Source organism: Lissotriton vulgaris, chromosome 8 (genome assembly GCF_964263255.1).
Source record: "Lissotriton vulgaris chromosome 8, aLisVul1.2, whole genome shotgun sequence".
NCBI lineage: Eukaryota > Metazoa > Chordata > Amphibia > Caudata > Salamandridae > Lissotriton > Lissotriton vulgaris.
This window is the reverse complement of record NC_141696.1, coordinates 621915919-621941841: the sequence shown is the minus strand read 5'-3', so window position 1 is coordinate 621941841 and position 25923 is coordinate 621915919. Positions and strand designations below refer to the sequence as shown.

Genomic DNA, 25923 nt, shown 5'->3' with positions numbered 1-25923 from the left:
CCAGGTGGAGAGGCAAATTGACGTTTTGCTAATTGTTTACTGTTTGCTGATTGGGGGAACCAGTTTAGGGGAGGGGGTTGGGGGTGTGTCAGGAAATTGCATATTTAGTGAGGCCTAGTTTTGTGCGGCGCAGGCCAAGGAATTCATTGTGTAGGATGCACCTGCTTCCAATAAAGCGGCCTTTATCACACTTAATTGGAGTCTCTGGTCGGTGTTTTGCCTCCCCCCCCTCCCCCCCGTTCCCCAATGGGCCCCAATAAAGTATTATATCCCCAGTCAAAATATTCCCTAGCTCTGCATCTTATTGTGCTGTACTCTTCCGGTTTGTTATTTTTAGTGAAGACGTGGCGCACTTTAGTACTGCATCACAAATCTGCATGCACCCATTTGGAATGCAGTGTATCTATCAGAGACGTGATTTACTTTAATGCATTGGACAAATATGTTCCACGTGAGAGCGTCAGTCCATAAAATAGTTCAAAATGTTGTGAGTTTCCCTTAATAACTATTTGTAAAACCGTATCCTGAAGAACAGATTCGTTCATATAGAAATTACAGCACCCTGGCGGAATTTCAGTGTCTGTAACTTCCATTTATGGGGACAAAAGTCTCTTCTTGTTAATCCCTCCATAAACTCTTTTTTTGCACAACTCACTGCCAATTACCTGTGCATATTATATATTGCTTGTAAATGTTATTCTGGGGTCAACGTTCTCACTTATTCTTCTCTGTCCTTTTTCTAAACACTAGTAAGTGGAGTTTCAGCGTTTGACCTTTCGGATTGCTGAGAGTGAAATAATGTTACTGCTGCATTTCATTCGTACCCTATATAATAATAGAACAGTTTATCCTCGTGCAGAAGAGTGAAGGATCATACAATGACCTCATTCTTTTTCGAAATGCTCCTGTTCACGCACGGCCGATCAGTCGGAAAATAGGATAATTTGGAGTTTGACAAAAAAATGATGTGGCCCCTATTTGGATGATGAACACGTTTCTTCTATAGCTAGAACTCTGAAAATGGCGACTCCCTGTTAGACAAAGGAAGGACGACATTGACTGGGGTTCTCTCCTTATTCAGCCAAAAACCCGAACCAGACAGCCAACCTTTAAGGCAGAAGAAGAAACTGATAGCAGACGTCTAAACTAGCAGTGACGTGATTATTATGAAGTGTGCGTTCTACATAACCCTACAAAACTGTCCTCTACATAGCAATATTTACAAGTTATGGGCTAGTTCTTTTGGAAATGGTTTATGTTGAGTCAAAGTATGTGGCATTCGGTAATTCGATTGTGAGTGAGTTCTGGGTGTTTAAATATGCTTTTCAGCCCATGATTTAAAGACGGTTACATGGACATTTCTAGTGAGACAGCCTAGGGAATGCTGGCATATCTTCGGGGCCTAATGAAATGCTGATTTCAAGGAATATCTACACACGACTAGATTTCCAAATTGCAAAATATCATAACAGGCACAGGCAGAGTAACTTTGGGCAATTTTATAGCCGCTCCTCGACACGTTTGTATGTGGTCTCTCCGTGGTTTTTGCAATACCAGTTCACGCTTTGATGTTCTGTTTTAATAATGTTTGTTTACTTACCCTTTTAGTCCTCTCAAATCCCAAAATAAAACACTCTAAGCTGCAGTTAATTTCATAAGAGATTATTTTCTATTGTTTAATCGTAACAGTTAATTTATTATGCCAATGTGCCTAAGAATACTAAGCAAAAGACACACAGTTGATGGACCGAATGCAGAACAAATCAAAACATTCAGCCCCAGTCAAGAGATCTTGGTTAAATCCATCATTCTTTTGCTCACCATGCCAACCCAGTTTAGACCTGGCCATATGAAAATCAGTCTTGACCCTGTGCCTCATGGGAACAGTCCAGCCCGAACTGCCATGCTAGGTCCTCCCTGGACCAGAAACAAGCATCCTGGTACCGGTTTTGAGTTTTGATAAGCATGGGCTAATTGGCTATTTGTATTGTTATTGATTGTATTTACTCTATGGCTGCATGGATAAATACTTATAAGGTCCTAAAGGTGAGACTGATTGCATTGCAAATGCTTGTTTTATTCTGCCCTGTGCTTTCCTCCAATGACATCAACAGGCTCTGAGTGCTCCATGTTTTAGTGTAATCATTGTCAATAGGGCTAGGTTCTGCTCACGGGGGGCATCAAAGCTAATCTCTCACTTAAAGTATGGTGGTTACTGCAACCTCATCCCATAATGAGGTTATTGGGGGCTTTTGCACTGAATCTGCCTCGTAAAGTTCATAAAATCCTCCCTATCTGGGGTTCCTGGCCTATCTTTATATATGGCACTTTTCTGTGTTGTGTATTGTTGTTAACTGTTAACAGAATACATGGTAGTGTTAATTTCTCTAAATGTGCATGGTTGCATAAAATAGTGGCCATACTTGCAGGCTGTCCTTTATCCATGGGTCCTTTGACATGTCACCTGCTTATCCCAGTGATCAGGATACCCTCCCCAAAACCAATCTTACCTATTGGTACACTTAGGTTCACCTCTGACTTTTCTTGGATGCAGCCCCAGTTGATGAATGGTGGCCGTTTTGGTACAAGGATATGTTTTATCTATGTTTAAACTGTAAACTCATCTGCTGCTGCTTTACCTATCTAAGGAGTGTAGCAGAGGGACAGGATATCACATGAAGAATGCAGCAAATTGCCATTGTCTGGCATCTATACCTCATTGACCGAGGCTTTGCTAGTAATCCCTACAGGAAAACAATAGATGGTCACAGTGTGCAAAGTCATTCTGAATAAGGGGTGGGCAGACAATCTGTTCCGCCCACAGAATGTGCAGAATTTTGCCTGTTCCGAGTTCCGCGAAGTAGGCAAATCTCCGCACACTCGCGTCAGAGCAGAGTTGGCCTCCCACGCGCCTCCTGCCCGCACTATTAAAATGTTAAAAAAGAACAATTTGAAACACCTTACCTTATTGGGGGTGTCCCCGGGGTTCCCTCTTCCTCCATCGCAACTTCTTCTTGAAAACTGCGAATGCGCAGGCGCCCGCGTATTTCTCATGAGGAATGCGCATGTGCGGGCGCCCTCGCATGCACAGCTTTCAAGAAGAAGGCACAATGGAGGAAGAGGGAAGCCCGGGGACACCGTAGCTAAGATAAGGTGTTTTAAATAGTTCTTTTTTAACATTTTAATAGTGCGGGCTGGAGGCGGGCAACATGTAGCGGAGTGTGCGGAGATTGGTTCCATCTCCGTGGCACTCCGCGTAGCTCCGCAACGCCCACTACGCCACCCCTGATCTGAATGCAGTTCGTAGGACAGCATTGCCTATGGGGGCAACATTGTAGAATATGTAGCAACTAGCAGATAAACACTATACAAATGGGATTGTATCTGAGCCAAATTCATGGGGTCACTGGTCTAACCGGTGCCAGCCTTCTCAGCCCGAACAGCACAAAATGGATGCTGCTGACCAGAGACACATTTCTGCCCTCCTGCTGCTGAGCCAAGCTCAAGCTGAGGTAGGCAGCACAATAGGCATCCTGTCACAGGGAGGTGTGACCACCTCCCAGACAGGATTTAGTGTATTGGGGCTGGGTGGGTGCACTCTGAGAGTGCCTGAAAGTCAGCTCTTGGGCCACATTTGGTGTCCCTGTGCATAGTCAATTTCAAACCAGTTCTGGGAGCCATTGGCTCCTGCTCTGGCATGAAACTCGATAAAGGACATGGTTGTAGCCACCCCTCTGTCCTGCCCCTCCCCGAGGAGGGTCCCCTGAATCTGTCCAACCCTCTCCTGTGGGTACAAAAGGCCTTACCTGGCTGTAAGACTTTAGATGTTACGTATACAAGATTCTACAAGAAGAAACCACTGAACTTTGACCGTCTGGACACCTTGGACCTCGACTGGACTCAACTTTGTCCCCCTTTCCGTCTGATGCTTAGTTTGTGCCTTTGCTCCATACAGGCTCTGTGCAGCACCTGTGGTGCACTTGAAGAATCTCCCTTGGAGTGAAGGAGTCACGCCCCTGCATTCGCAGGCACCAAACCGCACCTGACCGCTCTTGAGCGCCTAGGGACTCCGAAGATTACAGCAACACAGTAGGTGGGTTTCCGTAGGTCCCTGAGGTTGATCTGCCCTCTCACCAAGTTTGAGGCCAATATCCTTCGTGGGGTCTGTATATCCCGAAACCCTGTGCACCACGGCCATTTGCAGTTGCATTTGCTTGTAGGCGATTCCCAAGCTTGAGCATTGAACTCCAAATAGTCCTAATCCTGAGCAGTATTTACACCAAAGAACTCCAGCCTCCTCACACCGAGTGCTCTGTGGGCTGGTGCTTTGCAATCTTGCTCGAGGTCCCCTTTGCGACTCCTGGCCATTCGGCCTGTGGGTCCTCCTGAGGGTCATCTTGATTTCTTATGGGTGTTCCTGTTTGCTCCAGATGTGCCCTTACTCCCTATTGCTTGGTGAGTCTCCTGACGGACACCGACCCTTCAGCACTCAACATCATTCGTGGGACAGCTCACCTCTGGTTCCTGGTCATCCTCAACATCTCCTGGTCCTCGTGGCTGCAGATTCAAACATCCCTTCTTCGCACCAGAAGCACCCGACATGAGTGGGCATTGGCCTCCCGAGCCCCTGGTCACTCTGAAGTGACCCAGACTCTGTCCCCTCTGTTTTCAGGTTCTTTCCTCCCAGAATACAGGCTTGGATTCCACCGGACCCTTTTCACCTTCATGGCAGCAGTACTTCTTCACAGCCTTATATGGAGAACAACGCCACTTCAGACCTATGCACCGGCTCCTCAAGGATAGGTAACTCGGGTACTATGGTATCCATGGGTGGGGTCGATCTTCAAACTCTTAAGTTCCAAAGGGTTCACTCAAAGTCCTCCTAGTAGGGTCCTTAAACTTTATCTTTCCAACCGCGACTTCCCCATAGAGTTGTACAGAGCACGCTGTCGTGTTTTCTCACTGTACCCATCCTCCGTGGGCTCCCTGTGTCATCATCTTGGGTGGTTCCTTGGGGTCCCAGTGATTCTATTTGCACTAGGTACTGTGTCTATTCAAGTTGTGATTGTTATACCACTATTTTAGAATATGGTGTGGTCTCCCCCTGGAGCCTGCGTGTATTGTGCTACTTACAACTGTTCTATTGATCTCGTATTGTGTGCTTTGTGTTCTATCCTCGTGTAGAGGATAGTAGAGAGTGTTATATTAATAAATACATATTTTTATATAACTACTGTTTGGTTCATCTTCATTTAATCATTCAGGAGGGGATATCCTGGTAAAACAAGCTGCTTTACATTCCTTCAGGATTAAGCCTGAAGGCTGCTCTCCACAGGTACCACTAGGAGAGCTTTCTAAAGGTTATCTTTGACCTCATACATCATAAGGATCATTTGGATTGGAGCAAGGTGGCCACTTTAATTAAGGGACAGCATATAACAGGCCAACTTCTCACAAAAGTTATCACTTATTAAATATAATAATGTAACCCAATGTTATCCTATGGGGGGAGGTAGGGCTTGCAATAGTCAAAAACAAATTTCACAGCTTTTCACTACCAGGGCATGTAAAACTTAGAAGTACATGTCCCGCTTTTAAATGCAATGCACCCTGCCTTATGGACTGTTTAGGCCCTATCCTATGGGTGACTTTTATGTATTAAAAAAGAATGTTTCAGCCTGGCAACTGGTTTTATTTTGCAAGGTCAAAATAGCAGATTAAAACAGCACACAAGGGCTGCAATGGCAGGCCTGAGACATGTTTTAATTTCTTTTTTTTTTGGCTCTAGGATTGAGGGACAGGGTGATGGAGGACTCACCCTTGTATAACCTCAAAATATTTATTTATTTATTTATTTATTTTTTAAATTGTACAGCGCGAACAAATGCCCTTAGGCGTCTCGGCGCTACAGATTCAGTGCTAAATACAGAGGCTAGGTTTACTGATTGAACAACCAAGTTTTTATCATTTTACGAAACTGGATCAAAGATGGGGTAGAGCGAATCTGGAGTGGTACATAATTCCAAAGTTTGGCTGCTGCCACCACGAAACGCCTGTCTCACCAGGAGACTGTCCTGGTACGTGGTACCACTAGTTGAATAGCAGTAGAGAATCTAAGCTGTCTATTGGGACAATATGCGGCTAACTGTTTTGACAAAAACTGGGGGCCTTGATTGTATGCAGCTTCATATGACAAGCATAGGGCCTTGAATTTTATGTGATTCTTAATCGCCAGCCAGTGGTAGTTTCGGATGACTTGTGAAATTGGTTGAAATTTAGAGGTCCTTGAAAGCAGTCTGGCAGCTGCGTTTTGGACCGTCTGCATTTTTTTGATGACCCTGCATTGTGCATTTTCAAACAGTCCATTACAGTAGTCCAGTGATGACATTACCAAAGTACTGACCAATGTTTTCCCTGCACTTTCTGGTAAAAATTGGATTATTTTTTTTATCAATCTTAGTTTATAGAAGGCTTTTGACACAACTTGATTGGCATGGGATACGAAGTTTAAGTTATCGTCAAATATTATTCCCAAGTTCCTAACCTTTGAAACTGGACTGGGTGCAGATCCCATTGATGGAGGCCGCCAAGACATAGACCAGACTGGAGATAGTTTCCCAAAGATAACCACCTCCGTCTTCTCGGAGTTAGGTTTGAGACAGTTACTGGCCATCCAATCCTTGATGGCCAGCATGCCTTCTTGGAAACATTCTGCCACCTTGTCTCCGTCATTATTTATGGCCAGCACCAACTGTGTGTCGTCAGCCTAGGAAGTAAGGCCGATCCCATGAGCCTTTATGACTCTAGCTAGGTCCGACACATAGATGTTAAAAAGTGTCGGACTTAGGGATGAGCCTTGAGGAACTCCACACGGTAGGGTTAACTCAGCCGATTGAAATGGCCTCAGGCTGACTGCCTGCGTTCTTTCCGATAGGAAGGAGGTGAGCAGATCTTTAGCTTTAAGTTGGATGCCCATGGCCGCGACAGGGTCGATCAAAATAGCATGATCGACCGTGTCAAAGGCCGCTGACAAATCCAGCAGTATGAGCACTGCGGTGCCTCCTTTGTCTCTAATTATTCTAATGTCTTTTGTGGCTTTAATGAGAGCAGTTTCGGTTCTGTGAAGCTTACGGAACCCGAATTGCGTGTCGTCCAACAGATGATGCTCCTCAATGAACTCAGAAAATTGAGTATTCATCGCTCTTTCTGCCACCTTGGCCAAAAAGGGCAAGCTGGCTATAGGTCTGTAATTTATCAATTCCTCCACATCAAGATGAGGTTTTTTTAAGAGCGGTTTGAGGAGTGCATTTTTGAGTGAAGCTGGGTAAATCCCAGTCTCGAACATGGCATTGCAGATCTGGGTTATCACAGGCGCAATTAAGTTAATAATGGGGGGAAACACTTTGGGAGGGCAAGGGTCTAGGGCAGAACCCGATTTTATCGTTTTAATGATGTCCGCTATGTGCTGTTCATTGACTTCCATAAATTGTGGTAGACAGTAGTCAGGGGGATTAGCGCTGGGTAACTGTGTTTAAGTATTAACTTTAGAGGAGCACTCTAAATAAATCTTGTTAACTTTTTTGAAAAAATATTTGGCCAGAGCATCACTCAGTGCTTGTGAAGGAGGAGGAGCGGCATCTGGACTCTACCGGATAATTGCTTCACAACTTGGTACATTTGTCTATGAGAGTTTTTTGCAGTTTCAATCTGATCAGTATAGAATTTTCTTTTTTCCTCCTTAATCATCTTTTTATATTTAGTGAGTTCCTCTTTATTGCGCATTTTTTGTTCTATAGTGTAGGATCTGCGCCAGTGTCTTTCATAATTTCTGCATCTCTGTCTCTGTTCTCTGAGATCATTCGAAAACCTCGGGGCGGAAGGAGAAGCCCTATTTTTGGAAATGGTTTTCTTGGGCACCAGTTGGTTCATGGTTCATTGCTTATCCAGTCCGTAAATTGCTCAGTGGCTATGATAGGATCAGTAGAGATAGCCGGACAGGTGTTGCTTAAGAGGGCTGATAGATGTGTGTTATTAATATCCTTCCAAACCTTAAATGCACCTTGATTGGTTTCCATCACCTTCTTTCTGGAGGGACATTTGATTGCTATTTTAAAGATGATGGCATGGTGATCGGACCAAGGGAGTGGAAGGATATCCTGGATAAGAATTTCCTTATTGTTGGAAAATATTCCATCCAGCACATGGCCAGCTTCGTGCATAGGTGACGTGACCAACTGAGCAAGCCCCAGAGTTTCCATGTCGGTCAGTAAGGTCAGTGTTTCCTTATTTTCAGTTTCGCCAAGAACAGTAAAAGAATCCTCAATCGCTAATGATTCTAACAGTGTATTAAAAGTGGCTTTGGATTGATCCGTGGATTGATTGGACAGTGTTAGGATACCATCCCTGAACTAGTGGGAGGTACAGTGGGAGTAGGGTGCAAAGCAACTGGGGATACTGCTCTCCACTCAGAGACAGCTCAAACGTCATAGAAGCCTCAGGAGCCCATAAGGAACTCCTTGCCAGCCTTAAGGTTGGCATTTTCTTAATTTAACAATTTGGTGCCTGCTACCTGTCTCTCCTTACATGTCTGGGTAGGTGGCAGTTGGGCTTTGTGCATTCTCCCTAGACGGCCACATACAATGGGTGCTTAGTTGTGACTTGATGGGCCGCCCTGGCAGGATGGGAAGGAGGAGCTGGACCCTGCCTCACTTTCACCTGAATAGGCTGTGTTATGTCCTCATACAAAGGGCTACAACCAATAGTGAGCCTGGAGCCAAGGGAGGTGGGACCTCTGTAAACTTCTAAGGCCTGCCCTTGAAGATTCCCTCACTTCAAAGGCCCAAATGGATATAAGCAATGGACCTCTGGTACCACCACAGTACACTTCTGGACCTGTGAAGACTCTGCCAGGAAGAAGGACTACTATGCTCCTGAAAGGACTGACACTCTGCTGGACTGCTGTTTTGCCGTACTCCTGCTTTGCTGTGCTGACCTGACCTGCTGGCTACTGCCTTCTTGCCTGGGTCAGGTAAGTGGCCCTGCAGCATTTGAACCTACAGTGACTCTATGGACTAGCTTACTGGCCTACTAATCTGAAGTCCCAGGGACATAAAATACTTCCAACATCTCTACTCTGCCCTCTGTGAGTTTACCGTGCCAAGTGTTCCCACCCAGTCCTGATGCCTTTGAAATGTGCCTAAGGTGTTTCACTGCACCATGCAGCATTGACAATGGAACTTACACTGCAGCTTTTTCGCATCTTGAAACTGATGCATTGTCTCTGCTGCTGGCGCATCTTTGACGCAGATCCTTGCGAGCACTCTGCAACTAGGATTACGGTACTTTTGTTCAGCGGGCCAAACTAGGTCGCTGTAGCCGGCCTGCGTATCATCGCAATCGGACTGAAGTTTTAACTTTGTCCCAGTTCGGCACGACCAGATATCCCAAATAGTGCTTTTGGCTTCTATGTGCTATATATCACTATAAACTTTAAAATTCAATATCTTAAGTTCTACTTATTGAAATGTTGTTGTTTTGGTCATATTTTATTTATTAGATTGTGAGCTATTTTTCTAACCCAGTGGGAATACTTTTGTGTGATATTTTCACTGTTTTACTGTTTGAAGTGTTGCTTAAATACTTTAAACACTGCCTCTAAGTCAAACCTGACTGCTCTGTTCCAAGCTACCAGAGGGTGAGCACAGGTTCATTTAGGGTTTGCTTGCTTCTTAACCTGACTAGGAATGTGGTTGCTTGACTTGTGCTCCTACCCCAGTCAACCTACAACCCAACAATCCACCACTGCATCACATTCAGGGATGTGAGCTACTTCCGGTAGTCTTCCTGCCTCTTCATGGGACAGCAATGATGGAGGTTTTATACGCTGGACTCTGAGCGGACTGATCATCTCCTGAGCTAGTCTTCATTTCAACAGAAAAACAACAAAATTATGCAGGGAAATGAGTAATGAATAAATTCCTGTAAGGAAGAAATAAATGAGTCCTTACATATGGGTACTTGGTCCCTAGATACTGGAACTGCTCTTTTGCACTGCTTTTAACATTGGACCGTGTCAGACAATAATAAAGTTATGGTTAGCCATGCTTCAATTTTAATTTCACTTGTACATTTGCACTGCATTCATTTCCCATCCACTCAGTGTACATATTCGCTCACATCTGTTTAAACTATTGAGTATTTATCTATAAAACATCCTTGGGCTCCTCCATCAATAGGGTGGAGTTGTAGCCCTTATAGTCACTAGGTTGACTATAAAAGGAGACCCAGATGATGAAGCATGTCACCTGGAATGGTGAGTGATGGGAATCCGAAAATGTATTGATTATTTTTTCAGGACAGCATTGGATAAGTTTCAGGCCTGGTATAGCATACGTGTTTCCATCCACATCTAGACTCCGGGTCATTGTTGTTGTTGTATTATGAATGTGGGGCTTTTTGTCCCGGTGGTCTTTAAACTCTGGCCTCTGACCCTACTTAAAATGTGTTATATTAAGGATTAGGGTGAAACTCAATTTCTTTCTCACTAGTCTCATTTCAAGCAGCTCCCTGGGGGAGCACTCACCCTTTCCCTTAACTCGCTCTGCTGGGTGGATACAGAGCCAGCTGGGCAAGTGTTTGGGAGCATTGTGCTGACTGCACATCCGCTGGCCAGTATGAGGCGCCGCTTATCCGGCAATATGGTGGTGGAGGTGGAACATGTGGCCTCTCCCACCGAGTTGAGGCACAGATCCCTAAACACCGGGGGAGGGCAGGATCAAGACCTCACCAAGAAGAGCAAATGAGTGAAATGCCTTTGCACTCAACACAGTCAAATTGCACATTCCCCAAGCTGATGTTTCACCCACTGAATTAAAATGACAAGTCCTCCTTGGAATGATTATGAAGAATGGTACACTAACCTCCACTTTAGTTTCTCAACTTGGTACAGGGTGGCGAGCTTGTTCAGTGGCTGAGCTTCGAACTGGTTTGACAGTAATTACACTCCTGCAATATATTTCCTTAATCAGAGCAAAAGGTATGTCTCAGGGAGTTTCTGTAGCACAAGAGGTCTGCCGTCGAGTTCTTTATACATTGGTCACTGATATCCTGGCTTGATACTAAATGTGAGTAAATGTAATCAGCTCTCTTATTCTACCACCACAAGAGGACACAATTGGACATCCAACAATACATTCCCTAATAACAGCCTAGCAAACGGTCATGCCTATAACTTCAACAATTCTTCCACCTGGACCCACCCATGGTGTTTTGTACAATCAAATTAGGTAGCCTGGTTGCCATTCACGGACACTCTCAGTGTTTGTTAATGGCTGGGGACCAAAGGCCAACACTGACAATGGTGTTGGCACCAAATTCTTCCCCTTTGCATTGTATCTGTGAAGAGAAGGTTGAAATCAGTTGCTTTTCTTAACTGTTGTCTTCAACTCTGATAGAATTCTGTTGCTCCAGGAGCTATGTTTCAGGTTTCAGTTCTACAGTGTCGTTATTTACTGCAAGGATGGCTCCTCAACTGTTGGACGTGGACGATAGACTGTTGGCTGGATGCTGGCCCTACATCTATATTGTTTCTGGGCACTAGTTCTAGTATGGGTAACTAATGTGTGTCTGCTGGGAGCTTTCTATGGCCTGGTCCCTCTTAATATATTAGTTTTCTTTGTTTAGTTCTTTGAAGGACTTTGAGTGGTAGGTCAACGTGGCACTGTTTCACATCATCTGTCTGGTCTACTTAAGCCAATCCACTGAGCTATCCTTTTTTGGGGGATTGAAATTAATGAGCTGGTGTATTTATGACTAGTCGAGGTAATCGAGGCACCTACAAACTTCTCCGGTATACTCAATGCTCTAAAGACGGGGATGAGGAAGTAATGTTCATGTTGCTTAACTGTCATATTCATTGTTCTTCCATCCTCATCCCAATACTTACAACTTGTCTGACCTCTTGGAGGTGTACTGGTTTCTTTCACATGCCAACAATGGTAGTGTATCTGGTGGGGTTGCTGGTGAAGCCTTCTTTCTAATCATTACCTGACTGGGGAGGAGCCTTAAAAAGGGTCAGTAGTTTGTTTTCGTAATTTCTAAGCTCTGTTAAGAGAGCCTCGATAACGAGAAAGTTAACCCACCTCAATTAAGAGAAGATAGGAAAGTGGGAAGGAATGAAGTGGGAACAAATTATTTCCTCAAGTCTTATTAGCAAAGAGCTCTGCCATTTAAGCACCTCATAGGAATAAAAAATAATGCAGAAAGATAACTAAAATTCGCGATTGGAAGAAACACATCTTTTGAGCATGCCTCACGACAGACAGTACTGCTTTTTTAAGCTTTGCTGTTCATTTGATATTTAAAGGTGAAAAAAGAGTAGGTGGGACCAAATTCTAGGAAAAGCAACCACACACCAGATGCAGTCGTACTGCCTCAGATGACAGATAAATATGTCAAGATGTTGAAAGAATAAGGTTCCTATGTAAAAAAAACTGTGACACAAAGAGTCAAGTTGCTTTCTCTTTAAATATCAAGAAAAGCAACTGTTAATCTTCAACACTAATAGTCTTCCAAGTAAGTAGCCAAGACAAAAGATTCAATCCAATGTTAACTTTTGTTGGGATTAGAGATTTTCCTCGGGCAACAATAGAAGAATGTTAATGTATGGAAGAAACACGCTTAAAGATGGCTTTGGTTATTCAAAAGACTCCCAACACTTCTCTCCACAATCCTAAAACAACTTAATGTCAGGGGATTTTGAGATTATATCTTGCTTTATAAAACTTAATAATTGTGAGCACGTTCAGACAGAGAATGGCTACAGTGCTACTGCTCGGTTTGTGCTAAGTTTTAAAAAAAAAAGATTACCAGAAACATACTTGCCTTTTTTTACCTGGCTTCGCTTTTTCTAAAGCCGAAATTTACTTTTGAAGTGGCAGTGGGAAAGCTCTCAGTGTTTTTAAAGTGCATGCAAGTTTATTCCAGATCACACTTACTTCACACAACTCTCTTTCAACCATCTTGTTAATAAAGGGATGTGTTGTCACAGTACATTTAACCTCTTTGCTGGCTGAACACAGACTATTTTCGCTCAGATTACAATGTTTTTACATTCATGGATTACAACACAGAACATTATCAATGTCCCATGTGATGAATCTAGAAAGTTGCCAAGCATGCAAAACTACCTTCAACAAAACTGAGCACTGTGCTCATTCCTTCTGGTACATAAAACCTAAAAGAATTTTCCTCGAAAACACGGACACAGAGAAAGATCACAGATCAATTTTTATTTGTAACAATACCCCCAAAGACTTCATACTGTCACACCCAATTCCATGATCACTTATTTTCCTGATTCGAGGGCCAACAGTCCTGCTTCAGTTTAGGACTGGAAGGGCAGAGTGATTAGAACATGCGCAACACCCCCAGCATAACATCCTGCTGATATAAAAATATCACACAGCACTTGCAGAAGCGTGATATTGTGATGACATCTTCGTGATATCACTGTGTGCGGATTGGAATACCTACATGCAGGTATTCCAATCTACAAGCTGTTAATACTTAAGAGTCGGAATGGTATGGAGTTTCTGTCCTGCATCTGCCGGCTGGGGGTTTATTTATAGTATTAAATTGTCCCAGCCACCACTCTGGATCATACATTCTTTACATGAAGAAAGATGTGAAGGTCATACAACAAGCAGTAACACCCTTATATAGCCCATTGGATCTGTTCAACTTCCTACTTCCTAGAGACATGAATTCAGAATACAGATATCATTACTTGAAAATAAAAGAGAAATCGCTGAATGCAGAGCCTTGTGAAGGGGTGTTGGCATCTAGGCATAGTCATTTATAGACATAAAGGAGAGCTGGAAATGATGACACAGAGCAGCACAGAAACAGAAATAATAAATGTCCTTGATGATATCCTTATAATGATGGACAATAGAGAGACCTGACTCTTGATTCTATTCGGCTTGTCAGCCACTTTGACACAGTTGATGATGAAATACTGTTAAAAAAGCTTGAACACAGAATGTGCTTAAAACATACTGTACTCAACTGAATCATATCATTCTCAAAAGACTGTTTGAACCTGATTACACTAGGCAATCGCACTTCCATGGGTCAGACTTTGAACATGTTATGGTCTGTCCCTGCTGTCATTTCAAAACTGTTCCAGGACATGGCAGATATTGCAAAACCTCTCGGTCTAACAACACTCTCATCTGAACCAACCCAATGAAAGGCAAAACCCTGGACATAATTCTGCCCTCCACTTATGGCATCTCTCATATCACACCTGAAGAAGTTGACAGGTCTGACCCTTTTACTAGTCATTTCTCCATTCCTCTCTAAATTGAGGTCTCAACCCCAACATACCAGCTAGAAAATACAGAATCATTACAAAGGAAACACTAAATTCCCTCCTTGTCCCACATCCTGATACCTTGGACTTTTACACAGGTATCAATGACTTTTCAAGGAAACATTCCAAGATAATGAAATACTCTGTGGATTTGGTGGCCCTGAAAAGAAGGATACAACTCAGAAACATGCCACACAAGCTCTGGGGCAAAGAAGAACAAAGCAACCTCGGACCTAGGACTAAAGATCTAGGGAAACTCAGGAAAAGAAATGATTCACCTTGAACTAAATCCAAAAACAATATCAGCAAGAAAAAAATCCAACACGTGAAGGCCTTTTATATTCAACCCCAAATCACTCACTTTCGGAACCTAACTAGTAAAGTTTTCAGGTTAGGGAACATGTCAGAAGCACAACATATCTTTTCAAACTATTCTGTGGATAAATGTAACTTATTCACAAGATTTTTCACTGAAAAAGTATTAGTATCAAAAGTAATGTACCTCCCTCTCGTGCATCTGCAACAAAACAGCATACGAAAACAAACAACACCTAGATCTCCTCCAAGTATTCACAAACTAATAAAACAATGAAGCAAATCCATTGTTTTAAATATTTAATTTGTAAGGCAACATTCATCTACATGCCCCCTATTGGCTCAACATTCATCAATACCTGACTCTAGCAATCAGCATTCCCTAACAATCTCAAAATTAAGCAATTCTCTCCAGCTCCAAAAAAAAGAAAAAACTGACGCTGAAATAGTGGAGAAGCAGAGAAAAATAACAAACTTGCCTTGGTTAGGCAAAATCATTGTGAAGTGTGCTGCTGCAAAATTAAAGATTTTACAGAAGACAACAACAGGATTTAGAGCGGGACACAGCACAGACACATCAACCATAAAGCCTTTGATGATATACTGAGAATGATGGAGACACCCGCCTCCTGATTCTTCTCTAACTGTTGGCAGTGTCCGACTCATTACATGATGAAATACTGATAAAAACACGTGAGCACAGAATTAACTTAAAAGGTACAGTACTCAACTACTTCAAATAATTTCTAAAAGACTGTCTGAACCTGGTTAAAATTGGCACACACACTTTATGACTTGAAAGGTTTGCCTGTAGAGTCTCTCAAAGATAAATACTTTCAACCGTTTTCTTTACCCTCTATGTTGAACCTCTGAGCCTGTTACTGGAAAAATCCAATATCAAGGTATATCAATTTGCAGGCAGTACTCAAGTACACGGGACACTCTTCTTCTACAACAAAGTCAAATCTATAAAGGATGCTCTTCACATAATGTTCAACTGGGCATCCACAAACTCTTTGAAAATGAATCCTCAATAGCAATTTTAATGCTTCGAGTCCACAAAGCCAGTAATAAGGCTGCCCCTGCCCTCATCACTAGACTAAAGAATTACAGAACCCGGTTCCCAAGCTCCGAGGTCAATTGCACTAGCCACATTCTATCCCCTTATCCTGCTGATCTACGTCTGTTGGCAACAAAATAATATTGAAGTAAAAAATATAAAATGCATCCTGTGGACAGTGGTAAATATGGGTTCAGCCTCCAAAATAAGGCATCAACATAACTGGCTCACTAAGAAGATTCTAAATGGGAATTTATTTTCATGGTCCGTCACATGGCCATGAATTCAGGGCCATTGTCTATGAAAGATACCATGAAAAGTCAAGCATGGCTTACCCCAATAATGGTTCTTATGTTTGGCTTCTCTTCCTCCTGTAAGCTATTGCACTGAGGCAGCCCTTGAATCGGTATAGCCCAATATTAATTTATTTAGTCGACTTGCTATAGCACTTTTATACAAAGCACCTTGCAAGTCAAAATGATGAATAAAACATCTGGGTAAAAATCCGGGTGAAGAAACTAATAAAAAAGTAAGAGAAATTATTTTCAAACCCTTATCGAAACAGAAAATGTACATGATGATACAGTTTATAATCAAAATGAATTTGTCTTTTGTAAACAAAATTATATTTAAAAAAATAAGCGTGACTCCAAAGCTACTCACAAATTGACAGATGAAGAGAGCAAACTCCACAGAAGAAAAGACAGTAGACACATGGGTAGAGTACTTTGCAACCAGTTAAACCACTTGAAAAATACTTGCATTCTCTTTTATGATGATTATTCAATTTCTCAATGTAAGCCTCAAAATGAACGTGCTATCTACACAGTGCCTGCTGGTCTCTATATTGCTGACGCTGTGTTTTTTTGCCCTAAACATGTTATTCATCTTGTCATATGTTACCCATAATGTTCTTTTAAATAGTGAGGTTCATGCCGTCCTAATTCCTATGAACCTTTTTTAGTGGCCTGATGGAGCTCTCTCTACTCTGCACATTAAAACTCACTTCTCCATCTGGATATGATGGACAATTTACATGGTTAGATCTAATTTAATCCTAGAAGTTCAGGAGTAAGTCAAATGTAAATCAGGATTAAGTCACACATTTACAGAAACATATTTGTAAATCTGACCCTATATATTTAACAGTTAATGTGCCAACTAACAGGATTCTTATCTGTAAATTACATTTATCGGAAGGACTTTCGTTTTGCTTTGCTTAATCATACTACTTTCAAAGACAACTCTCATTGTTTTCAGACACAATTGAAGTTTCCTTGCAGAAAACACACATAGTTGTACAAAGAAAATGATAGAGCAGCTCCCACCATATTGCTGTGCTATGGCACCACAGACCTAAGCTATAGCATCAAGCCTTAACACATAAAAAGGAATCAAGGTGGTGCCTTTAGGATGGCAGTAGATAATCAGTACATCAGTGATCATGATTCTGCGATTACTACAATGAATAGCGGATGACATTTGTATCCAGGTGTTTGTTCTCAAAACCATGTAAAAAATCTTACCCTATTATCTGGTGCAAGACTTGGGCAGAGCCAAGTGCAGTCAAGAGAACTATGATAACCTGAAAACTAGAATGACCCACTTGTTGAATGATAAATACAAAACAAAAGCAACAGTCACCCCACAGGGGGCATAAGATAAGATGCCTTATTATTCTTTTTGTGTTTTTGACTTCCATAGCTTTTGAGGCCATCAATAACGTCAATTTCACTTTAACCATACCTCAATTTATTTCTTTTGAAAACAAGTCAATGTCTTTATGGTTGCACTAAAGAGTTCTTAGTGACAATGCAGCAGTCTTTACTAGGTGATGTTTTCATCACACCCCAATGACAAGAATGATTCAAATACCATATAATTAACACCGTAATGATAATTTGGATCAAAAAATGATGCTTCATTAAGAAAATATTGTGATGAAATTAGAAATTCTGTTTAACCTATTATGATATACACTGACTGAACCAAGAATGATTTTGCCATATGAAACCATAGTTTGACTATAATGAAAGTATAGGAATTAAACAGTGATTTATTTTCAGGGTCAATAATGTTGAACATAATACAAATTTGAAATCAACAAGTATGCTGATGGTCCTGTGAAAATATACAGATTACAAATAACAGTAAATACATTAATGACAACAAAGAACAAAGGACATCTTTTGTGTATTTACAGTGATTTAGAATCTATGCATTTTCACAGGATCATCAGTCATATTTATTACTAAACAGTGTTAAGTGTAGCATTAGTGACCCTGAATTAACAATTGTATCTCTTACGGTATTCTTAATTCCCAGTTTCCCATGGATATTAGGACACCATCAGTATTGTAAGACCGAAAAAAAGGGAATTTAGGGCTTGCTTTTTGGTATGCATAGCAATCTTAGGTTTCTTTTTTCCTTAGGTTGTTCAATGCTCCTATCACCACCTGCTGCTCACTAAAGTAACTGAATTCTTAAATGCAGTGCTTTCCAAAACACCAAAATAAATAAATAAAAATATATTTTTAATAAATTAATTGTAATCTTGACAATGTTCTTTCTCGTCAGTGAAGTTTTGCTACGGTATTAAAATACAGAGGGCTCAATTCACAAAGGTAAACTTAGACCTGAAGTCTAAGTTTAGACATGAAGTCTAAGGGCACAATACACAAAGGTAAACTTAAACTTCAGCTCAAGCCTAAGTTTACCTTTAGGAATTGTTTAAGTTTACTTTTGTCAATAGTGCCAGGAACACCCTACAGAATAAAGCTCAGGCAGGGACAGACTTTAAATAAACATGTTTCCATACAAACATTGCAGCTGATGAAGTAAATGATGAAGCACTGAAAAAAAAACTTTTGAATCTAAAGACAATACATTTGTTGCAATTCTATGACCTGTTTGCACATCACAGCAAGCTATCATCTGGCAGGACAAATGTAGAACTTTGTAGAAAACGTCAATTACCAGGTTTTAATTCTTGAATTTCTGCAGCAGCAGATGTGACCTCTTTGAAGGGAAAAATAGTTGGTTCGTTTGAAACTGCAAAAAACATACTTGGTTACAGTGGCTAAAGACCATCAATGACTTGACTTGTATCTCATAATGGAACCGAGCAAAGATTAAGATACATGGTTCTGCTGAAGCATGAGTATACACATTTTTAAACATTATACTATTTGAGTTATTAATGATGAAGAAAATTGAGTATACATGGCAGATGGAAAGTATAATGAAACAGTGTTATGATATGATGATGAGTGCATTTTTTCTCTTGAAGACATCTCTCCTTTCAAGAAGATTAAAGATAATGCATTAGGTATGGATATTAAGGTCATATATATCAGGAAAAAATTTGCTAACATTCATGTTAAATCCTGAGAAGCTTTATGGAGAATAGAAAGGGATGTAAAGCGCAGAAGACTCCAACTCAATTCGCAACAAGTGCATTCATGATGTAAAAACAAGACATACATATTACAGTAGAAGTTGATAAGAGCATGCTGCGATGAAGAATGGAGCATGAACTAGGGTGAAGAAATGAATATTTTTTGGAGCAAGCAATGATGCAATAGGTTTTAGTTCTTTTTTAGTGATGAGACTGAGGTAACTAATGTCTGGAGAAATATCTTTACCCGGTGTTGAGTCGGGAAGCTTAGGGGATATATCGGGGATGTCAGTGCGAGTTTCTTGAATAGTTTGATGTACTGCTGTTGAAAAGGAAAAGCACGATGTAAGTATATGTGCCCTGTAAAAAAAATTCAGAAATACAGAACATTCTGAAAATACAGCCATAGACCGGACATAAATTCTTATAGCTCCCAAAGATTGTTATTGTCAAACATTAAAAGGTAAGCATTCTTACTATAGGTACCTGGAAAGGCAAAAGCCAATAAACTCCCTCAGTAATAAATCCATAGCAATAAGGCTGGACTCCAGCAACCTATTTATTTAGTGCCCCATCACACACTTACCCTTTCTTTGGACATTTTTGAGCGAGCTGTACCACTGAAGCAGCAAAACTATAGGCAGTCTATAACAGACTAAAAATAATCAATAATGAGAAATTTATGACACTGATCTCAAAGTAAAAGGTAGATGGGCCCCAATTCCTTTATGATGTTAGTAGATTTATCTTTGAGAATAATGCAATACAACGTAGCAAGTGTGCTTCTCAATTCTACATTCCTATAACCAATTTGACTCACAAGCACTGTTCATAAACATATTGGGGCTTATTCACAAACTGCAGTTTATAATATGTTTAGTAGTATTACGAGGGTGCTACTAAAGTACTACACAATGCTATTCACTAACCTATGTGTGTAAATCTCCACCTACACCACTCCTATCTTTTCAATGAGAAGATCCTCACACATGTACGTTTATTACTGTGTAGTAAATGAGGGAGGGGCTGGGGAGAGGCTGGAAAAAGGGGCATAGTTAGTACTAAATTGGAGGAATTTAGAAATAGGACTTTAAGAACAGTTATGGGAGCACCCAGCCACAAAAAGAGTTAACAGTAATCCCAAACTGCACTTCTAAAGTTACTACAGCCAAAAAGGGACCCAAAACAGAATTTAAATAACCCTGGCTTATTGCTGGGGTAAGTCAAGCACCATACATGGCCAACCACTGGAACTACATCACCCTCCCATAGAAAACAAGCACTAGTAAATTCATTCGGTTTCACCTATGTGATTAATAATAAGCTGTTTTTGTGTAAGTTGCAGCTTGCTGAGTAGTTCTACAATATAAGTTACAGAAAGTCTGTTAAAGTGTTTTGACTTGTTTATGTACTAAAAGGCAATATAGAATCAATTGATGTAATAGCAACATTATGTGTTTAGGAGGAATTCTGACAACATTTTGGCCCAGTGACACTAAACCAGCTGCACCATTCAAAACCTGCCCCTAGTGCCTGCAAGATAATGGTATTTGTGATTGCATGTTCAGTAGTAAAAACATAGCAGTATTTGGTGTTTAGAGGAGTTATGACAACTTTTGACCCCGGTGCCACTGTACCTGCTGTACCATTCACATAATGACCCTGGTGTCTGCAAGGTAACTGAACTCCTGACTACCTGTTTAGTAGTAAAATATAGCAATTTTAGGTATTTAGTGGGGTGCCTAGAGCTTTTGATTTGGTGTTAGTGCACCTGCTGCACAATTAAAGTCATGACCCTGTTATCTGCAAGACAACTGCACCTGTGACTGCCTGTTTAGTTTTAAATGTTAGCAATAATCAGGGTTTAGTGGGTCCCTAGCGCTTTAGGCCCCAGCGTCGCTGCACCATTCACATCAAGTCCCTTCTAAATGCAAGGTAACTGTGATTGTGACTGCCTGTTTAGTAGTCAAATATAACAATATTACGTGTTTAGAGGCATTTTGACAACTTTTGGGCCCAGTGCTACTGCACCTTTCAAATCAGGACTCTGTTGTCTGCAAGGTAACTGCACTTGGGGCTACCTTAATAGTAGTAAAATATAGCATAGCTCTTGAACATTTATTACAAGATTTAGAATTTGATTATAATGACCAAATAGATTAAGTTGAAAAAAATTAATCTGATAATGCCTACATAGTTCAAAGAAAGACACTGAGGCATGAATAGGAAATGCAACAAACGTTCTAAGGCTAAAGCATCTGCTTTACACAACTAAGTAATAAAAGCAAGCATTCCAGCATACTGTTAGAAGCTGTCTGCCTTTTCTGTGGGAAGAGATCCTTTCTTGACAGTGACTGGGGTTTAGAATAGTGTGAACAGCTTTAGGAGAAGAATCGTAAAAGCATGCAGCCAGGGGAACTTTAAAAAAAAGTTTCACACAAAAGCGAATGAACACACTAATTTGGTGATTGGCACTGATAAGAGCTCCCTTTAAGATATATTAAATGTAAGAGGTTTCACAAGCACAGAGTAAGTGTCGTGCAGACAAAACCTAAAAATGGAGATAGGGGTTTAAATAAAACCCATAGGAACTCCTTTAGTTCACTTAAATAAAACTTTTCTGAAATTGTTAACTAAAGCAATATAGTTTAATGTTAAAACATCTAAAAGCGTATTTATTATTTAATCATCACAAATGTTTGTATATTTTTCTGAATTCATAAATTAATGTAACATTATTGTTTATTCCGATATGATTAAATTGCGAGGGGCATGGCTTAACACACCAAGAGGGTGTTCTATCTTAGTTAGGGCTCTGCGCATTTAGACAAACTCCTTACATATCTACTACAGGGGCTCAGCATCAGCAAGTGCCCGTTGTCTGCGCCTCTCTTGGTGATGAGGCGTCTTCCTTCCTTTTCCTTGCTCGATCAACGGGGCCTTCCGGCCAAGCGGGCCCAACTCAGCGACAGCCCGCAAGGATGACTCCAGGCCCGGTATGGCCTAACCCCGAGCTGATACACTTGCTCCCACTGGGTGCCCACAGAAACAGTGGAGTGCCGGGGAGATCAAACAGAGGCAAAACTCGTCACCTCCTAGCTCAAGATGACACCTAGGACCCACTGCTGAGAGTGTCTGGGAGAGATGTGCCGCCAGACAGAGATTGAGGCTCACTGATAGTGGCCTGCTAGTGGAAGCCTGAACTGGGGCAAGAGAGAGGAGGAAGGGGCTCCCCCGGAGATCAGTTGTTGCCCACACCTACTATTCTTCTCACTCCGGAGCCTGCACCACCCATCGCAGGAAGAGATGGTGGGAAAAATGCCACGAGACAGGGGCAGTGACTGGCCAGACTGGGTGAGGTGCTGCTAGACAGCTTCTTCAGTTCATCCATGAGAACCAGACCAACGTGTTGAGTGAATCTCTTGGCCGCCAGTGGTGTACGTAGGACACCCCATTCACACACATGAGGTGCGGTGTATCAACACGGCAAAGCCCATGCCACCTGGAGAGGCAAGGGCAATGGAGAAGCAGCGGTGAGATGCCCAGTGACTGGCCTCAACTGGCACAAACCAGACAATGAGATTCTGGCTACAATGAGGAGGTGCCTCTGGGTGGAACCTGCCCTTAGACTGGGGGACCCGTTGGAGGCTCTCCACTGGGGATTTTGCCCTGCTCATTCCCTCATTGGCCACAACTTCAGGGTTCAGGCCCAATGCCTGCCATGGGCCCTCTGTGGCATCCAAGATCATTCACAGCCCTGATGAGGGAGGAAACCACCGCCCTCCTGCATTGGCCTGTTCTCTGTGGCCGCAACAGGCTTGTTTGCCTGTTAGGAGATGGTGGATGCATCAGCAAAGGTGAAACACTACAAACTGTCTGAGACGCAGGAGTCGGCACCAAACTGCACCGCTGTATATCGACATATTCAAAGGAAAAAGCGCGGTGAGCAGTCTATAAACCTACACTGGGAACCCATTTAGTATCTGGCCTGCTGTACTGACAATGAATTTTGTAGACCCTGTTGATCGTGTGTGGAGATCCCCCCCAACTGAGTGCCCTGGAACCCTATGGAGCTGGAACCTCACCTACACAAAGGCTACCTCACACATTACCCTTCATCTAACATCCCTTCTCAAATCTCGTCCAGCCCTGCCATTTGTCCCTTCCCCTAGCCCTCTGCGATGGGCCGTCTAAGATCAACCATACCTACACAGGCACTCTGAACTCCTGATCCAACAACCATAGTGGGGGAAACCCCTATACCTGAGGAATCTATGTGTAAGCTGGCACCCCAGATGACAAACTGGACAGAGTTCTTGCAACCATAAAAAGCTCTTGAATTTCAATGGAGAACAAGATAGGCTCCCTAGTGGCAGAGCAGAGTTTTCTCTGAAACAAACTTACATCTAGAGATGGGGAAAGGGAAACATTCATTCTGCAACCGCAGACAATCACCAACCAAGAAGCTGTTCGGGACCTCCATGATCAAGTGAAGGTACATATAAATATAACTCACTGTACAACCCACTACTGCAAGGCATATCTCTCCAACAGGATAACATTGGGATTACCTTATTACATCTTTTCAGTGTAACTCCTAATTGTAAAGATAAAGGGCTAGATGTAGGTATATAGTATTTACCGATTTGTAAATACCAAATTTGACCGATTCAGTATTTACAAATCGGTAAATGCTATGTAGCTAAAAATTCGGTAAAAATTACCGAAGGGTTAAGATTCGGTAATTACTGAATCGGTATTTACCGATTCGGTAATTGCCATTCATTCCTATGGGCCTGAAGGCCCAAAGAAATGAATGGCAATTACCGAAATGGTAAATACTGATTCGGTAAAAGGGGGAAAACATTGAAGGGTGGCAGGGTGTCACTTTGACACCCTGTTGCACCCCTCAATTGTTTTTGGGTGCACATGTTGCAGACATACATGCCCTAAGGGCATGCATGTCTGCAACATGGCACTGAAGCAATTTGCATTAAATTGCTTTTTGTTTTTTTTCGTTATTTACAGCCAACTTGTAGATGGTGGTAAATAACGAATCCTAACATGGGATAAGCACTCCCTACATTAGGAATTCGGTAATTTACCAAATCGGTATTTAAGAAATCGGTAATTTACTGATTCCTTAAATTACCGAATTCTTAATTTTGGCCCCCTACATAAGAGAAGCCTATTACCGGTTGGTAACGGCCGGAATTCATTCATTTCAGCCGTTACCGACCGGTAATAGGCCACCTACATCTGGCCTTTAGACTTTTCAGGTTTAGTGCCACTGAACTCACAATTTAAAATAAATCACAAGTTATAGTGAATTTGGATTTTAAATTCCAGTTTAGCAAAGGCACCACTATATATAAGTACTGGACCTCTGGCACTACCAAATCAGTGAATTTCTGGGTTTATGACTAGTCTGCTAGGAAGAATAGCTGCTATGCTGCTGAGAGGACTGCTACTCTGCTGGACTGCTGCTTTTCTGAACTCTGTCTTGCTGTGCTTTTTTCTTCGTGAGCTTTCCTGCTACCTGCGGTTCTCCTGCCTGGGTGAGAAGGACTGGACCTGCATCACTTGAACCCAGAATGACTTCAAGGGCTTGCTGGCTTATCTTCTTTTACCAAGACTCAGGAATATTAAAGACTAGAACCACCTGCATCTGCACCTGGACTGGTGCATCTTCACCTTTGTGTGAGTCGGAACCAGCTCATCCAGGTCGCTGCGGGGGCAGACCCTACGCACCACCATCAGAGCCACTGCGTCCTCGTGATTACGTGGAGTAGACCTGGGGCATCGTTCTTGGAACCAGCGCATTGCTTTAGCATTGATGCATTGCCTACTGCAGGAGCAGCAGCCACACATTGCATCCAGTACCAGCACTCACACTCGGAACAGACGAATTGCAGCAGTTGCGTGGAGAAAATTGCCACCTCTCGTCCACTTTGTGGCTCAAAAACCAACACATTGCCTCAGCTGCCCCACACACCCTCGCCTACGACAGTGCATCCTGGATCAAGTTATTTGGTTCAGTGGGCACCTGTTTTCAGCCCACGCTTCATCACGGTTGGCCTTAACTTTTGACTTTACCCCTGTTTAGCGCAACCAGATAACCCATTTGAGCGCTTAGTGCTTCTAAGCACTATTTTGAAATCTATTCTTTAAAAATTCATATCTAGACTTCTACCTGATGGAAATATGTTGTTTTGAACTAGTATTTATAAAACCATAATCTATTTTTCTACCCTGGTTTGGAGTCTTTTTGTGGTGTTTTAACTGTATTGTTGTACGAAGTGTTGCACAAATACTTAATACATTGCCTTTTGAATTAAGTGTGACTGTTCTGTGCCAAGCTACCAGTAGGTGAGCACAGGATAATTAATGGCATGTTGTGACTTATCCTGACTAGGTTTGTGGTTCCTGCTTCGAAAGGGCACATACCCAATTTCTAACACTGCTCATTCAGAGCGACTTTGCTGCATCAGCCTCAATGCCTGTATAGCCAAGACACATTAGGAGGGAGACATATTAGGTTTCCTCCTTGCATGGCTGGCCTGACAAGACACCCATTCGGACCAAGTCTTGGAAATATCCTTGCCAGCCGGTGATAACCTATAGGCACAGACCAGCATCTTAAATGCATTCTTCAAGTATTACTTCTCAATATACAAAGTATCCCCAGTTGCTGGTGAGGTCAGTAAATTCATGTCTGGACTCACTCTTGCTCAAGTCTCTGATGCTGTTAGGGAAGATATAGACATCTGAATCACA

General features: G+C 42.0%; 1 protein-coding gene across 18 annotated transcripts in view; it reads right to left on the bottom strand.

Moving 5' to 3' along the window:
- The window catches only part of ABI3BP (ABI family member 3 binding protein), a 1784442-nt gene that overhangs the window by 374407 nt on the left and 1384112 nt on the right, over positions 1-25923 (bottom strand). For 9 of the 18 annotated variants that reach the window (XM_086934483.1, XM_086934484.1, XM_086934485.1 and 6 more), the window contains 2 exons: positions 19394-19468; positions 18726-18800 (listed from right to left, as the gene is read on the bottom strand). The exons of the other annotated variants lie outside the window; for them this stretch is intronic. In XM_086934483.1, the coding sequence (XP_086790609.1) occupies positions 18726-18800; positions 19394-19468 (150 nt within the window). The remainder of the gene's footprint in view (positions 1-18725; positions 18801-19393; positions 19469-25923) is intronic. 18 annotated transcript variants of the gene reach the window in all.